Source organism: Hemitrygon akajei, chromosome 2 (genome assembly GCF_048418815.1).
Source record: "Hemitrygon akajei chromosome 2, sHemAka1.3, whole genome shotgun sequence".
Taxonomy (NCBI): domain Eukaryota; kingdom Metazoa; phylum Chordata; class Chondrichthyes; order Myliobatiformes; family Dasyatidae; genus Hemitrygon; species Hemitrygon akajei.
The window spans coordinates 204,475,616-204,493,578 of NC_133125.1; the positions used below are offsets into that span (position 1 = coordinate 204,475,616).

The 17,963-nt window shown below is 43.9% G+C and overlaps 1 protein-coding gene across 1 annotated transcript; it reads left to right on the forward strand.

Annotated features, from left to right (window-relative positions):
• The first annotated feature begins 3,651 nt into the window (after positions 1–3,651).
• Positions 3,652–17,672, forward strand: LOC140720150 (zinc-binding protein A33-like). Its single transcript, XM_073035038.1, has 6 exons — positions 3,652–4,083; positions 4,176–4,271; positions 4,362–4,595; positions 16,099–16,121; positions 16,222–16,340; positions 16,950–17,672. The coding sequence occupies exons 1-6, from the start codon at positions 3,673–3,675 to the stop codon at positions 17,507–17,509; spliced, it is 1,443 nt and encodes a 480-aa protein (XP_072891139.1). The 5' UTR covers positions 3,652–3,672; the 3' UTR covers positions 17,510–17,672.
• The last annotated feature ends 291 nt before the right edge of the window (positions 17,673–17,963 follow it).

Sequence of the window (17,963 nt, forward strand, 5' to 3'; positions counted from 1 at the left end):
CAACAGAATCAACAAACTCATTCGTAAGGCCAGTGATGTTGTGGGGGTGGAACTGGACTCTCTGACGGTGGTGTCTGAAAAGAGGATGCTGTCCAAGTTGCATGCCATCTTGGACAATGACTCCCATCCACTCCATAATGTACTGGTTAGGCACAGGAGTACATTCAGCCAGAGACTCTTTCCACTGAGATGTAACACTGAGCAGCATAGGAAGTCATTCCTGCCTGTGGCCATCAAACTTTACAACTCCTCCCTCAGAGTGTCAGACACCCTGAGCCAATAGGCTGGTCCTGGACTCATTTCCACTTGGCATGATTAACTTATTATTATTTAATTATTTATGGTTTTATATTGCTATATTTCTACACTATTCTGGGTTGGTGCAGCTGTAACGAAACCCAATTTCCCTCGGGATCAATAAAGTATGTCTGTCTGTCTGTCTGTTTGTCTATTAGTGAGGACATGAAGAGAATTTGGGGCTGGGAGGAAAATTGGATCAGCCATGATGAAATTTTGGAGCAGATTCAATGGGCCAAAAGGCTTAATTCTGCTCCTATATCTTATGGTCTTCTGGTCTACTAAAGCACCCACGTATACTTGTACATATTCATGAAACATACCCAATGTCCTGTGGGCCTGTTGGTCTGTATTTTTTAATTGTTGTCTTGTCTAGAGTTGTTAAACTCTTGTGCTTTCTGTTCAATCTTATCAAATTTATCTTTACTAGCACAGGTTTTCTACATAATGTGATTATTTAAAGCAGACTCCCAATTAGCACTTAACAGGTGGTCCTTGATTTCTGGAAATGATTCGTCTTATTCTGTCACTGAGTCGAGCCACTGATTTCTGCTGCAGTCCCTGTGAATAAACTGTTTCTGTTTCTATGTGGGAATCTGTTGTTGTTCCTCTAGACTTGGGATCAGTTGTTTGCGCACATCGTGACACCCAATGACTTATCCTCCACAGCTGTCTATGTATCGAATTCCACAGACTCACCAACCTATGGCTAAATAAATTCCTTCTCGTCTCTGCTCTAAATGGATGTCCTTCTATTCTGAGTCTGTGCTCTCTGGTCCTAGATTCTCCTGTTATTGGAAACATCCTCTCCACATCTATTCTATTTACAGTACTGTGCAAAAATCTTAGACATACATATGTGACCTTTGTGAATTTTCTCCTTTTTTCATTGTGATATATAATTGATTATTTGAAAGCACAAGCACAGGAGATTCTACAGATGCTGGAAATCCAAAGCCACACATTCAGAATGCCGAACTCATCTTTCTTTTCCCATTTCAGGACCAAGCAGGTGAGCTGAAAAGGTATATCAAAGATTCAAATTAAAAATACATAAATCACACAACCTTGATATTTGTCTGCTTGCAGTTAACCACAAAGCAAGAAACCCAAAGAACCCAGTTAAAAACCACGAACAGCCAAATTGCAGAGAAAGAGAATGTTTTTGTAGGGACTGCAGCATTTAATGGTGATCACTGCCATCACTTGAGACTTATACTCTGTCTTTTAAAATCAGAGAGGGTCCTGCAGATATTTGTTGGTGACGGATCAGCTGCCTCTGGGGATATTCTAAGGACATTTACAGTACGCAGCCTGGAAGAAAGTGTCTGGGAGCATCAGCCCTTGTGGGAGACCTTTGATATATTCTTTCTTATCCACATTTAGAGAGTAACATAATAGGCCCATCAGGCCCACTTACACTTGTCCCAGTTACCAACATTACATCAATAGTGATCATAAACACAAGGGGTTCTGCAGATGCTGGAAATCCAGAGCAAAGTACAAAAAGTGCTGGAGGAACTCAGCAGGTCAAGCAACATCTATGGAGGTGAATAAATACTTAACGTATTGGTGGCAGAGGGAATGGTTTGAGTATCTCAGAAATTGCTGATCTCCTGGGATTTTCACACGTAAGAGTTGAGTTTACAGAGAATGGTGCAGAGCAATAAAACATCCCAGCACGTGGGAGTTCTGTGGGTGAAATCACTTTGTTAATGAGAGAGGTTAGAGGAAAATGACCAGGAAGGTTCAAGCTGAGAGGAAGGCAACAGTAACTCGAATAACCATAACAACCGAGGTGTGCAGAAGAGAATCTCAAAATGCACAGCCTGTTGAACATTGACGTAGATGGGCCACTGTAGAAGGCCATATACCCACACACAATATCCTCTCCAGATTTCCCTAACCGCCTGCTTTATTACTAAAATAGTTTCAAGAGCAATTGCACTAAGTTAATTGTTAGCCATTGTTTCACACTCCATTTATTCCCAGTCCATTTCTGCCCTTCTTTAGAGTACCCAACACTCTTCCTTTCTGTTTCAATATGATATTCCCCTGGTTAAGATCATAAGACACTGGAGAAACATTAGGCCATTGAGTCTGCTCCGCCATTTCATCATGGCTGATTTATTATCCCTCTCAACCCAATTTTTCTGCCTTCTACCTTTAATGGCCTTAACAATCAAGAACCCATCAAACCTCCGCTTTAAATATACCCAATGACTTGGCTTCCACAGCAATGAATTGCATCGGCTCACCACCCTCTAGCTAAAGATACTCCTCCTCATCTCCAGTCTAAAGGGATGTTCTATTCTGAGGCTGTGCCCTCTTGGTCTTAACCTCCCCCAATATAGACCTCTCTTCTTGGCCTTTCAATATTCCATAGGTTTCAATGAGGTTGTTGCTCTTTCTTCTGAACTTGAGTGATGCACCATCAAGAACTCTAGGACAGGGGTGTCATACTCATTTTAGGTCACGGGCCGGATTGAGCAAAATGCAGTTTCATGCGGGCCGGATCAGTCCGACGCGTGCGAACGCAGCTTTCGTTGCCTCCATTTTTTCAGCCTGCTCTCATGTGTCTCAGTCTCTGCTATAACTACAAAGTGTTTCACTTTACAAATTCCGTTTCTTATGAAGAAGACTGCCGAATAAACACTAAAAACCCTGAAAACCTGGTACCTGAATAAACTCAGCATTAGCCATATCATACGCCATAGGCGCTTCGATTACTGGGGCCAGCTTTAATAGTAATTAGATATTATCTCGTGGGCCAAAGATAATTCCACCGCGGGCCGGATTTGGCCCGCAGGCCTTGAGTTTGACATATATGCTCTAGGAGACTGGAAGTGAACATAGGCTTTTATTAACAGCGAAAAGGGAGCACGACATGTCGAAGACTGAGGGAGGTGCAGTGCCCCCAATCGCCTTTATCCAGGGGTCTGTGGGAAGAGCCACAGGAGCAGTCAGCAGAGGGGCGTGTCCAGACAGGTATACATAGAGTGAAGCGGACCCAGAGCCATCAAACGGTCGATACGTTAACCCTTTCATTCCCGGGGTCATTCTCCAATGCCAACACATCCTTTCTTAGATCAGGATCACACGTGCTCACAATACTCTAGATGTGGTCTGACCATTGGCTCATAAAGCCTGATTACATCCCTGATTAGTGGCTAATCACCCTTCGGCTTTTCTGAGGTTAGTTGGAACAGCCAGGGGTGCTTATCCCCGAATACTTCGAACAAAATCGTAATTCTTCAGGCCGGTACAGTATTCATGCACCGTTGCGGCACACCTGGTGGACAGTCGCGGTATTGCAGCAGCCCCGCAATACCGGAAAGTGAAAACATCGTAAATCCGGAGGCATCGCTGGTCAAGATGGCTTCGAAAGATCAAATCGACAGTTTAACCGAGGACGTAATTTGCCCCATTTGCCTGGATTTCTTCAGCAATCCGGTGATACTGGAGTGTGGACACAACTTCTGCCGCTCCTGTATCACACTATATTGGGAAAGTACGGAGAGGGACACTTGTCCGGAATGTAGAGCGAAGTTTGCAGACACCAGTGTCAGGGTCAACTGGGCTTTGGGGAGTCTCTCCGAGAAAGCACGGAAGCTAAACCTGAATCCAAAAGAGAAGAAAAGTAAATTTCACTGCGAGGAACATGAGGAAGAATTAAAGCTGTTTTGTGAAACAGACAAGAAACTGATCTGTGTGATTTGTGTGGCTTCGCGAGAACACAGAGAGCACCGCTTCCTGCCGATTAAAGAGGCCGTTGAAATCTGTAAGGTAAAAGAAATCAAGATTGATCACCGTATTACTCGTTATTTTGTTCTAACAGCCCCACTCCTATGTTACATTTTTCTCAAACTTAATCCTAGGATCAGATGAAATCCTTTTTACAATCTCTCACAAAAAGGAAATCAGCAATGGAGGAATTAGAGCAGCAACAGACGGAGAAGATTTCTGACATTCGGGTGAGGTCTCGGGTTTTAATTTTATAATCTTGTATAACTGTGCCCCCTTTCCACAGTCGATAATATTAGCCTTTAACTTTCATTTGACAGAAACAGTCGCACATCCTTCAATCCCACATCACATCCCTGTTTGCTGAACTGCGCCAGATTCTCACCGAGAAAGAGCAGCGCTTACTCCGAGATCTCAGGGACGAAGAGGAGAGGCTTCTGAATACTATGGAGAAAAATCTTCGCCAGATTCAAGAGAATTTAGACTCTGTTCAGGCGGAGCAATCATATGTGAAGGGATGGATAGACCAAGAAGATAGTATGATCTTACTGAAGGTGAGAATTTGTCTGACATGAATGCAACTTTTCTCAGAAATTAAGAGAAGAAAGTGTTGGAGCCAGTCAGCTGCTGATGCAGTATGTGTGGGGAAAATTAACAGTGTTGGTTTTGGCTCGAGACTTGGCAGCAGTGCCTCCATCGGTTTCCTTTCCGTGTATGGATCTAGTGTGAGGGGCTTGTGTCATAGAAAACTACAGGTCCTTAGGCCCATCTAGTCTGTGCTCAACAGTTTCCCTGCCTAGTTCTATTGAACCGAACTTGGATGATCATAGGCATTTGATAAGGTACTCCATGCAAGGCTTATTGAGAAAGTAAGGAAACATGGGATCCAAGGGGATATTGCTTTGTGGATCCAGAACTGGCTTGCCCACAGAAGGCAAAGAGTGGTTGTAGACGGATCATATTCTGCAGGCAGGCCGGTGACCAGTGGTGTGCCTCAGGGATCTGTTCCGGGACCCCTACTCGTGATTTTTATAAGTGACCTGGATGAGGAAGTGGAGGGAAGGGTTAGTAAATATGCTGATGACACACAGGTTGGAGGTGTTGTGGATAGTGTGGAGGACTGTCAGAGTTCTCAGCGTGACATTGATAGGATGCAAAACTGGGCTGAGAAGTGGCAGATGGAGTTCAACCCAGATTAGTGTGAGGTGGTTCATTTTGGTAGGTCAACTATGATGGTGATAGTATTAATGGTGAGACTCCTGGCAGTGTGGAGGATCAGAGGGATCTTGGGGCTGAGTCCACAGGACACTCAAAGCTGCTACACAGGTTGACTCTGTGGTTAAGAAGGCATACAGTGCATTGACCTTCATCTATCATGTGATTGAGTTTAGGAGCTGAGATGTAATGTTGTAGCTTTATAGGACGCTGGTCAGACCCCACTTGGGGTACTGTGCTCATTTTTGGTCGCTTCACTACAGGAAGGATGTGGAAGCTATAGAAAGGGTGCAGAGGAGATTTACAAGGATGTTGCCTGGATTGGGGAGCATGCCGTATGAGAATAGGTTGAGTGAATTCGACCTTTTCTCCTTGGAGAGACGGAAGATAAGAAGTCACCTGATAGAGGTGTATAAGACAATGAAAGTCATTGATCGTGTGGATACTCAGAGGGCTTTTCCCAGGGCTGAAATGGTTAGCATGAGAGGGCATTATTTTAAGGTGCTTGGAAGTAAGTACAGAGGAGATGTCAGGGGTAAGTTTTTTACGCAGAGTGGTGAGTGTGTGGAATGGGCTGCCGGCAACGGTGGTGGAGGCGGAAACGATAGGGTCTTTTAAGAGACTCCTGGATAGGTACATGGAGCTTAGAGAAATGGAGGGCTATGGGTAAAGCCTAAGTAGTTCTAAGGTAGGGACATGTCTGGCACAGCTTTGTGGGCCGAAGGGCCTGTATTGTGCTGTAGGTTTTCTATATTTCTATAACTCTCCCATAAGAACTTCTCTTAAATGTTGCCATCGAACCCACATCCTCCACTTGCATTGGCAGCTCAGTCTCCACCGGCACTGTACTCGGAGGGGGGTGGTTGCCCTTCATCTTCCCCTGACCACTTGCCCTTTCACCCCTAGGTCGGTTCTCTCCCAACTTCAGTGGAAAGTGCCTACCTACGTTTACAGTATCTCTACCCCTCTGTCCATAAACTAATTTGGCAGGGGGATGGGGACCAGAGTGATAGGGTTGAGGGTGGGACAATTGGTATGCAAGTAGATGCAGTGTGTAGTGAGAATGTGAGGGAAAAGACAGGTAGATGATAGGGGTAAATTGCTGTCAGTGGGATGAGGTGAAGAGTAACATGAGGGCAAAATGAAAGAGTGATGAATACAGGACTGAAGGCGTTATAGAGTTATAGAAAAGTACAAGCAAGGAAAATGGCCCTTTGGCCCAGTCTCATAATACAACCCCCACCCAGGTATTCCTTAAGCATTAATCACAATCGACATTGATAATAGAGTGCTAATTAATATTAGGCAGCTAGACGTGTTGATGTCACGAACATGAACAACACACGAAAACGATGCACTCAGGTTTGCTTTATCATTTCATTGAATCGTAGCATCGTAGAAGATTACAGAACAGAAGCATCTGTTCTGAAATCTGGCCCATCTAGTCTGTGGAAGCTTTAAATCTGCCCAGTCCCATCGACCTGCGTCTGGAAATGTAGCCAACTGTACCCCTCCCGTCCATGTGCCTATCAAAACTTAAATGTTGAAATTGTAAATCCCATTCACCACATCCACTGGCATCTCGTTCCGCTTTCTTAGTGAAGGAGTTTCTCCTTTCACCCTTGACCCATGACCTCTAGTTGTAGTCTCACCCAAACTCAGAGGAAAAAGCCTGCTTGCATTTGCCCTATCTATACCCCTCATAATTCTATATACCTCTATGAAATCGCCCCTGAATCTTCTACGTTCTAGGGAATAAAGTTGTAACCTATTCAGTCATTCCTCATGACTCCAGTCCCCCAGACTGGATGACGTCTTTGTAAATTTTCTCTGTACTCTTTCAACCTTATTTACATCTTTCCTGTAGGTAGATGGCCAAAACTGCACACAATTAGACCAATTAGACCTCATCAATGACTTATACAACTTCAACATAATATTCATCTCCTGTACTCAATATTTTGAGTTATGAAGGCCAATGTGCCAGAAGCTTTTTTTATGACCCTATCTACCTGTGGTGAATTATGGACCTGTGTTCTCAGATCCCTTTGTTCTACCACACTGCACAGCACCCCGCCCCTCACTGTGCATGAACTAACCTGATTTGTCCTGCCAAAGTTCAACACTGTACACTTGTCTGCATTAAATTCGATTTTTCAGCCCAGTTCTTCCATCTGATCCAGATCTGGCTACGTGCTTTGATAGTCTTCCTTGCTGTCCTTGACATCCCCAGTCTTGGTTTTATCCACAAATTTGCTTACAGTTAATCACATTATCATCCAGATTGTTGATAAAGATGACAAATGACTGTTACGTACCCTGTAACTGGGTGTCAGACCAGCAGAGATAGAAGTTTCTGTTGGAGTCTGGTGGTACTGTATTTAAAGGTGTTTATTCATAAAAATAAGCAAAACCATATCAATAATGCAAATATACATATAACACAAGGTAGCAGTAATAAACCTAAAAGTGTAGGAATAATAATAATAAGCAATAATAAACAAGCTCTATCGATGTCTAGGGGTAAATGAATTGTCATAGAATATATAGTTCAGTTCATGAGTGCTGAGGTAGTTATGCTTGTTAAGTTGTAATCGTTGGAGAGAGAGAGAGAGCGAGCGAGAGGTAACAGCTACAACAGCCAAACCTTCCTTTGCTTTCTTAATCCGTCGTATCGTTGTGGCCATTCAGTTATGACCCCTCTGGTCTTCAGCCAGACCGTTCTTCTGTGGTGGACTCGTCACTCTGGCATGAGTGGACACACACACACGTCCCCACCGGCCCTGCTGTAACACTGTGAGTTTTACTGACCGATCTCCTGGTTCGGTCTCTGAAGCCCCCACCTTTCTGTGGGTTCCCAACACTCAATCAGTGTCCACTGGTGTGTCTGGAGGGTATCTCTGCAGACCTGTCTTTTATCCCTACCAACGGGGACTCAGCTGTCCATCAATCCTGAATGACTGTCCATCAAATCAGGCCACTCCTTCAGTCCACTGAGGAATGTTATTGAGCAAACTATTGTCCTTGCAGCGAAACAGTAAATAATTCAAAAGGAGTCACAAAACAGTTAATCAGCAGTCTCCCTTTCTCTCTTATCTGTCGCAGATGTTCTTGCCGGTTTTTCGTCTCTCTTTCTCATGGTCAGCATAGCAACAGTAATGGTTCGTGGTTCTCGGGGGGGGGGGGGGAGATGGTTAACTCTTTACCCCATTGTCCATCAGGTCTGTTCATCACTCATAACATAACAATGAACCCAGCACTGATCTCTGTGGCACTACAGGCCAGCCTCCCAAGTGGGACCTTGTCAAATGCCTCGCTGAAGTCCATGCTTTGCCTTCCTGGTAACCTCTTTGAAAAACTCTGAGGTTGTTTAGACACAGACTACCATGCACATAGCCATGCTGACAATCCACAATCCATCCTTGTCTGTCCCAATATTCATCTATCCAGTCTCTTAGAAGACCTTTCAATAACTTTCCCAATACTGATGTCAGGGTCACTGGCCAATAATTTCCTGGTTTATTCTTAGAGCCTTTCTTAAACAGCAGAACAACATTAGCTATCCTCCAATAATCTGGTACCTCACCTGTTGCTAAGGATGATTTAAGTATCTCTGCTAGGGCCGCAGCAATTTCGGCACTGGCCTCCCACGGGGTCTGAGGGAACACGTTGTCAGGCTCTGGGGATTTATCCACCTCAAAACAGCAAACACCTGCTCCTCAGTAATCTGTGTTGGGCCTATGAATGCTGTGCTGCCTTGCTTCTATAGAATTGCGTGTATCTGCCAAGTAAATACAGAGGCAAAAAAGATGCATTTAAGATTTCCCCAATCTCGTTTGGCTCCACACATAGATTAACATCCAGCGGACCAATTTTGTCCCTTGCAATCCTTTTGCCCTTAACTTATTGGCAGAAGCCTTTAGGTCTGACTCCGAGAGCAACCTCATTGCTTCTTTTAGTCCAGTTGGTTTCTTTCTCAAGTGTTCTTTTGCAATACCTGCTATCCACCTCCCTTTTGTTCCTCAACCAGGACCTCAATATCTCTCGAAAACCGTTTCCAAAACCTATCATCCTTTTATTCTGACGGCACATAAAATATTCTCAAAAATTCACTTTTGAAGGTCTCCCAGTTACCAAGCACACCTTTGCCAGGAAACAGCCTGTCCCAATACACACTTGTCAGATCCTTTCTGATACCATCAGAATTGACCGTTCTCCAATTTGGAATATCAACACGAGAACCAGACCTTACCCGTTTTCATAATTATCTTGGAACTAACGGCATTATGGTTCCTAGAAGCAAAATGTTACCTTACACAATATTCAGTCACTTGCTCTGTCTTATTTCCTAGTAGGAGATCAAGTATCGTACACTCTGTCTATGGGACTTCTATGTACTGATTAAAGAAACTTTCCTGAATACATTTTACAAACTCTATCCCAACTAGTCCAAGTCAATACGTGAAAAGTTAAAATCGCCTACTATTACACCCTTATGTTTCTTGCAACAGTCTGCGATCTCTCTACAAATTTGTTCCTCCCAATCCTGTGGGCTGTTGGATGGTCCATAATATAGCCTTATTAATGTGGCCATACCCTCATTTCCACTCACAAATCCTCACTAGTCAACTTCTGCAGTCTGTCTTTCGTGACGAAGCACTGCTGTGACATTTCCCCTGACTAGTACGCCACCCCTCCTCCTTTAATCTCCTCCGCTGTATCACGCCTAAAACAACAGAACCCCAGAATATAGAGGTGCCAGTCCTGGAACCAAGTCTCGCTATTTCCGCAATATCATAATTCCAGGTGTTGATCCACGCCCTGAGCTCATCTACCTTTCCTACGATACTTCTTGCATTGGAATCTATGCGACTCAGAACGTTAGTCCCACCTTGCTCAACCGTTTGATTCCTGACGTTGTCTGAGGTCTTAACAACGTCTGTCTCCACAACTACTCTATCAGTTCTGGCACGCGGGTTCCCATCCCCCGACAACTCTAATTTACTCTCCCCCATGCAGCACCAGCAGGAATGAATGCAGTATACATATTAAGGTAGATGATCTTGCAGCGTAGTAGAGATTGGCAGATACAACATTGTGGGCATCACTGAATCGTGATTGAAAAGGCATCACAGTAGTGCAATGTTGTTCTAGCACGGGGCATTGTGCAGTTCGGACTGCAATTCTGCACTGTCTGTAAGGAGCCTGTATGTCCTCTTTGTCGAGTATGTTGGTTTTCTCCGGGTCCTCTGGTTTCCTTCCATAATCCAAAGACATACCGGGTAAATTGTCCCGTGATTACGATAGGGTTAATCGGGTTTGTCGGGGGTTGCTGGGGCAGTGTGACTGGATGGGCCAGAATAGGTTACTCTGCACAGTCTCACTAAATAAAGTACATAAAAAATTGTACCTGAGAGCTCAACGTCCAACAATACAGAATGTAATGAAGAATGCAGATAGGCAGAGGGGTGGGGTGGTTCGGTTAGAAAAAATGACATCAAATACTTAGTAAGAGGTGACATAGGGCTGGAAGATGGAGAATCCTTGTGTGTTGAGCTAAGAAACTGCAAGGGTAAAAAGACCTTGATGGGTGTTATATTCGGGCCCTCGAACTGTAACCCAGATGTGGGGTACAAATTACAACGGGAGGTCGAAAAAGAATGCAAAATTCTCAATGTTATGATGGTCATGGGGGATTTCAAAATGCAGGTGGGTTTGGAAAAACCGGTTGGTGCAGTATGTCAGGAGTGGGAATTTGTAGCATTTAGAGCAGCTCGTGGTTGAGCCTCTAGGGTCAAGGCAATTCTGGACTGGGTGTTGTCCAGAATTTGATTGGGGAGCTTAGGGTAAAGGAACCAGGAAGAAGTAATGATCATACAACTATAAAATTCACCTCGCAGTTTGAGAGGGAGAAAATAAAGTCCGATGTATCAGTATTACAGGGGAGTTAAGGAAATTTCAGATGAGCTTGCCAAAGTTGATTGAAAGGGGACACTAGCATTGATTGGGAATCTTTCGAAACCAGCAGAAGGCAACTAAAAAGCCATAAGGAGAGATAACATGAAATATGAAGGTAAGCTCGCCAAAAATATCAGAGTTTTTATCAGATATATAAAGAAGCGTGAGTGGATATCAGAATGCTACAAGTGACGCTGGAGAGTTAGGAATGGTGAATAAAAAAGGGTGGATGAACTTAATAACTTAAGAAGTATTTTGTGTCAGTTTTCACTGTGAAACATAGAAAACCTACAGCACAATACAGGTCCTTCGGCCCACGATGCTGCGCTGAACATGTACGTACTTCAGAAATTACCTTGGGTTATCCATAGCCCTCTATTTTACTAAGCCCCGTGTTCTTATCCAGGAGTCTCTTACAGGACCCTATTGTATCACAAAGTGGAAGACACTAACAGTATGCCAGAGTTCCAAGAGCGCGGGGCAGGTGAGTGTATTTGCTATTACTAAGGAGAAGGTGCTTGGGAGGATGAACATAGATAAATCACCTGGACTGTACCCCAGGGTTCCGAAAGAGATAGCTGAAGAGATTGTGTCAGCAATAGTAATGATCTTACAAGAATCACTAATTCTGGAATACTTCCGGAAGACTGGAAAATTGCAAAGAGTACTCCAGCGAGGAAGGCAGAAGAAAGGAAGTGAATAGGCCTGTTAGCCTGACTGCCGTGATTGGAAAGATGTTGGAGTCTATTATTGAGGGTGGGGTCTTGGGAGACACTTGATAAAGTACACATAGTTTCCAGCAGGATTTCCTTAAGGGAAAATCTTGCCTGTCGGAATTCTTTGAGGAAATAACAGACAAAATATACAAAAGAGAGTCAATGGATGTTGTTTATTTGGATTTTCAGAGGGCCTTTGTCAAGGCGCCGTATGAGACTATTTAGCAAGATAAGAGCAGATGATATTACAGGAAAGACACTAGCATGGATGGAAGATTGGCTGACGAACAGGAAGCAAAGAGTGGGAATAAAAGATAGATAGATAGATAGATACTTATCCCCATGGGGAAATTCAACTTGTTTTCCAATCTCCCATACACTTGTTGTAGCAAAACTAATTACATACAATACTTAACTCAGTAAAAAAAAATTAAGAAAAAATATGATATGCATCTAAATCACTATCTCAAAAAGCATTAATAATAGCTTTTAAAAAGTTCTTAAGTCCTGGCGGTTGAATTGTAAAGCCTAATGGCATTGGGGAGTATTGACCTCTTCATCCTGTCTGAGGAGCATTGCATCGATAGTAACCTGTCGCTGAAACTGCTTCTCTGTCTCTGGATGGTGCTATGTAGAGGATGTTCAGAGTTTTCCATAATTGACCGTAGCCTACTCAGCGCCCTTCGCTCAGCTACCGATGTTAAACTCTCCAGTACTTTGCCCACGACAGAGCCCGCCTTCCTTACCAGCTTATTAAGACGTGAGGCGTCCCTCTTCTTAATGCTTCCTCCCCAACACGCCACCACAAAGAAGAGGGCGCTCTCCACAACTGACCTATAGAACATCTTCAGCATCTCACTACAGACATTGAATGACGCCAACCTTCTAAGGAAGTACAGTCGACTCTGTGCCTTCCTGCACAAGGCATCTGTGTTGGCAGTCCAGTCTAGCTTCTCGTCTAACTGTACTCCCAGATATTTGTAGGTCTTAACCTGCTCCACACATTCTCCATTAATGATCACTGGCTCCATATGAGGCCTAGATCTAGGCCTTTTCTAGCTGGCTGCCAGTGAATAGTGGTCTTGTTTAGTGTTGGGACTGCTTCTTTTCACATTATATGTCATTGATTTGGATGGCAGAATTAATGGCTTTGTGGCTAAGTTTGTGGAAGGTATGAAGATAGGTGGAGGGCTAGGTAGTGTTCAGGAAGCAAGGAGTCTGCAGAAGACTTAGATTGGGAGAATGTGCAGTGGCAGATGGTCTATAGTGTGTGGTCATGCACTTTGGTAGAAGAAATAAAGGTGTAGACTAGTTTTTAAACTGGGAGATATTTCAAAAATCAGAGCTGCAAAGGGACTTGGGAGCCCTTGTGCAGGATTCTCTAAAGGGTAACTTGCAAGTTTCACAGGTGGTAAGGAAGGCAAACGCAGTGTTAGCATTCATTTCAAGAGGACTAGAATATAAAAGCAAGGATGTACTGCTGAGGCTCTATAAGGCATTGCTCAGACCACACGGAGTATTGGGAGCAGTTTTGGGCCGCCAATCAAAGACAAGATGCTCCAGCATTGGAGAGGACCCAAAACAGGTTCATGAGAATGATTCCAGGAATTAAAAGGTTAACATATGAGGACCATTTGAATGCTCTGGACCTGTACTCATTGGAATTTAGAAGAACGAGGTGGGATCTCATTGAAACATCGAATATTGAAAGGCCTTGATCGAGCAGTTGATGAGGCTGTATATCCTATAGTGGGTGTGTCTAGGACCGAGGGCTCAGCCTCAGAATATAGGGATAGTCATTTAGAACGGAGATGAGGAGGAATTTCTTTAGGCAGAGGGTGGTGAATCAGTGGAATTCATTGCTGCAGACGGCTGTGGAGGCCAATGTTCACTCTGATTTGTAATGACCAGTGTGCAGAAAATCTTGTGCTTTGCAATTTTTTCCCCAGTGATAACATGTGCACACTGAATAATTCCTTTAATAAAAATAGTATAAATAAGCCAGCTCTTAAATTTGAAGACGAATCATTGCACACTCCACGTTGTCAACACCATTTGCATCAGAAACCAGTAAAGGAAATGGGATTGTGTATGAAAGTGGAACTTTGCTGACATGCCAACAATGTAGAGGGCGACAACTTTTTGTCCGCAGTTTAAATTCCTTTGTGCACTCGTAGCAAAAGATGTGTGCACGTGCACCTTGGAGGGAACATTGGTGGAGGCCAAGTCTTTGAGTATATTTAAAGCAGAGGCAGAGATTGGTTCTTGATTAGTCAGGGCATCAAAGGTTACAGGGAGAAGGCACGAGAATACGGTTGAGAGGGATAAGAATTCAGCCAAGATGGAGTGATGGAAAAGATGTTAACGGGTGAATGGCCTACTTCTGCTCCTGCATCTTATGGTCTATCACAGTGGTCCCCAACCACCGGGAGCAAAGCACATGCTACCGGGCCGCAAGGAAACGATATGAAACAATATGAGTCAGCTGCACCTTTCCTCATTCCCTGTCATACCCACTGTTGAACTTGAACTCACGCGAGGTCATCAGTCGCCTAAACGCAGTGATACCCTAGCGCCAGGGATCAGTGGTTGGCTTTTGGTAACCGGCCGCCTTGCACGGCTGGCGAGAAGTGCCGTTGCTACTTGCCTGGGACGCGGACAGATGGGCACAGCCTCTAAACCTGTTCTGCACACCGAATATTCATGGGGAACCCGGTGCTAAAATATTTGCAGACGACCTAATTCGGTCTCAGGGTTTCGTAAGTAGCAGAGCAGCTACCTCGCTGCGATCTACAGACAGTCATCTCTCGAGCCAAACTTTTGTCGGCTGATAGATCCTACCTACCTACAAGGGGGGGTGCGAGCACACGCCCTGTCGCACTCCTCGCTCGGTCAGTCGCTCTCTCCGGACTGCAACCGCCGCAGCCCCAGTACGGGGACCTCTGGCCCTTACCTTGTCCTCTCACTGGTGTGTTGCAATGATTTTATATGTTCATGTGAGGAAAATATTCGCTGTGTGTTTAATATCCAAACGTTACTTAAAATGTTATGATGCTGTTGACTTATAAGTGAGTTATAAATGACTTTATCACTATATTCATGTGATGAAAATATGCGCTGTGTGTTTAATATTAAATTTGTTAGATAAACCCTTTTAGAAACAAAATTGAGTGTATTAGCCATTTATAGTTGACTTTTCACCTATATTCCGGTCGTGATTAACGCCCCAACCTGTCGGCCGGTCCACAAAAATATTGTTAATATTAAACCGGTCCGCGGTGCAAAAAAGGTTGGTGACCCTTGGTCTATCAAATATCCCCTCATCTCCTACACTCCAGGGATTAAACCTATTCAGCCTTTCTCTATGACTCACGTCATCCTTGTAAATTTTCTCTATACTCTTTCAATCTTATTGTTATCTTTCCTGTAAGTAGGTGACGAAAACATCACACCATACTCTAAATTTGGCCTAACCAAAGTCTTGTAGAAGATCAATATAGCATCCCAAATCCTGTACTTACTACTTCGATTTACAAAGGCCATTGTGGTAAAAGCTGTCTTTACTAGTCAACGTACCGGTGACACAGCTTTCAAGGAATTATGGCTCAGTATTCTGTGATCCCTCTGCTCAGTACTCTACTCACTGAACTTCCTCAGCTCACCATGTACGTCCCGTCCTGATTTGTCCTGCTGAACCGGAGCAACTCACACAGGTCTGCATTAAATTCCATCTGCCATTTTTCCATGTGTTCCAGGTTCTGCTGAAGGCCTTGACGGTCTTCCTTCCTGTCCAATATGTCGCCATCCCTGGTGTCATCTGTACTGGTGCTTTTGAAAGAATTCTGGTTTTCCCAGTAGAATATCTTCCCCAAAATCCACCTTCTCAAATCCATTCATGGTTTAGCCTCCTCCCTCTGACCAACATTGACATTGTATGCAAGCAACGTCAACAGCCTGTTCAGATTTCCCTGGCAGGTAATTTCTCTCAGAAATGGCACAATTGTCATCAAGGTTCCTCCCCTTACTCCCTCTTCAGGAATACCTAGTTGGTATATGTCTGAAGAACAGTGAGGGTTCAGAATTATAGCACAAGGTAATTATTTGGCTTAAACACTGCTGTCGGAATCTATGGTTAATCAACTGACATTTATGCTCTTATATATTTCAGGAAGAATTTAATTGGATGAATAGGTGAGATATTATCTTTACTGAAACACTACATTATTAAGAACATAGCTCAGATAATCCTTAACGTTGAATTTGATCTTTACTTAATGTTTATTCTGTGCAGGATTAGCGATGACGATTCTACATTGTCAGTAGCAGACAGTGTCCTTGATGCTGGAAAATTTGACCATCCCTATTTGTTGATTGAGCTGTTGCGTGAAAAGTTAGACAGCATAAAGCGAGGTAAGACGTAAACTCGTTTCTTCTCAGATGCATTTGAGATATTTAATTGTTACTTGATGAAAAGAATATACTTAATAATGGTGTGAGAGGGAAGTGGCCCAAAGTGTCCAGCCATGCACTGTATCGAGAACTTTCTCATCTCATCCTCCAGTTTGTAACAACTCATGCTTGTCCGGATTCAGCTCCATTTGTCATTTCTCCACCTCATTCCCAGTTGGTCTATACCCGGTATTCATTGACACCCCTCCACCACTATCTACAAAACGGTCGTATTCTTCTGTTTTCTCCAGACTTAGAAATATCCTACATTTCTGTTAAAATTCTTTAGATATAATTTCTATTATATTAAATACTATCTATAAATTATACCTATATATAGGTATAATGAATGAATAAATTACACACACACATGCATGCACCAACACACAAACTTAAGGCATGATCCCCACACAAAGCCATGCTGAACACATCTATGACTACTATGACCGTGAATCCATAGTGATCTTTTCCTAAGAATAGTTCCTGGTCCTGGCACTACGCTGATCCCCAGTGAATTACTAATTCTTTGTTTTCTCTCTCTCCCCCACCCCCTGCACACCCTGCTGCTAGTCCCTGTCACCCTGGATGTGAAAACAGCGTCTCAGGAACTTGACGTGTCTAAGGATCGGAAGTGTGTCAGACTCTACCCGTCCGCGGCGGTGCACGGATTGGCCAAGCACCTACTAGGCCTTTTGGACACTGGGACGCGGTTCACTGTCCAGCCGTGTACGCTGGGATCGGAGGCATTCACATCTGGGAGACATTACTGGGAGGTGGAGGTGGCGGGGAATCGGAGATGGAGGCTGGGAATCGCCGCGGAGTCTGTGGAGAGGAAGAAAGAAGTCAAACTGAAACCAAAAACTGGTTTCTGGGCCATTGGTCGAAGTGTTGACAGTTTTTATGCATTCACCTCCCCTCGATCCTCTCTCCCTGCCGATCGCATCCCCAGGAGGGTGGGAGTTTATCTCAGTTACGAGTCCGGGACAGTTTCATTTTACAACGCGGAGACCAAGTCCCATCTCCACACCTTCACTGGGAATAAATTCACGGAGAAACTTTATCCTTTCTTCAGGACACGGGATGAAAAACATTGGCTGAGAATTTGCTCCAATTTTGCTCTGGATCCTTAAAATGACTTGGACCTGGGACCCAGTTGAGGAGTGGGGCACAGTGGGTCGTGAGGAAGAAACTCCGCTGACAACAGGTACTGAATGGGTCCCAGTTAATCCCTAAATTCTGCATTGTAAAAACCCATGAACCTGGAAAAATAAATAAAAAATAATTTTTGCTGTAGCTCTATTAGTTTTAATACATTAACTGCGTCCGTCAATAGATCTGAAACCCTTCTGCTTGAAACAGTTCCCCGTCCTGGAAACTCTGATTCTGCAGTAGTCACGTTTAACGTGTCCTACATGTTAACTGAGTCCTCTGAGTTCACATGTCCTGAGTCATTCATTTAAGCAAGGTTGGCGTGGTGCAAGATAAAAATTGTCTCAACCCGTTCTTTGTTTCCACATCCAAAGTTGTTGATAGGGTGTGTGGTGTGTTGGCTTTCGTTAGTCAGGGATTGCGTTCAAGAGCAGC

What these genes read in the sequence shown, in the direction of transcription:
- LOC140720150 (XM_073035038.1), top strand. Translation starts at nt 3,673, where the DNA reads ATGGCTTCGAAAGATCAAATCGACAGTTTAACCGAGGACGTAATTTGC. An exon ending in AGGCCGTTGAAATCTGTAAG is followed by an intron (nt 4,084 to 4,175) that starts GTAAAAGAAATC and finishes ACTTAATCCTAG; the next exon opens with GATCAGATGAAATCCTTTTT. An exon ending in GAATTTAATTGGATGAATAG is followed by an intron (nt 16,122 to 16,221) that starts GTGAGATATTAT and finishes TATTCTGTGCAG; the next exon opens with GATTAGCGATGACGATTCTA.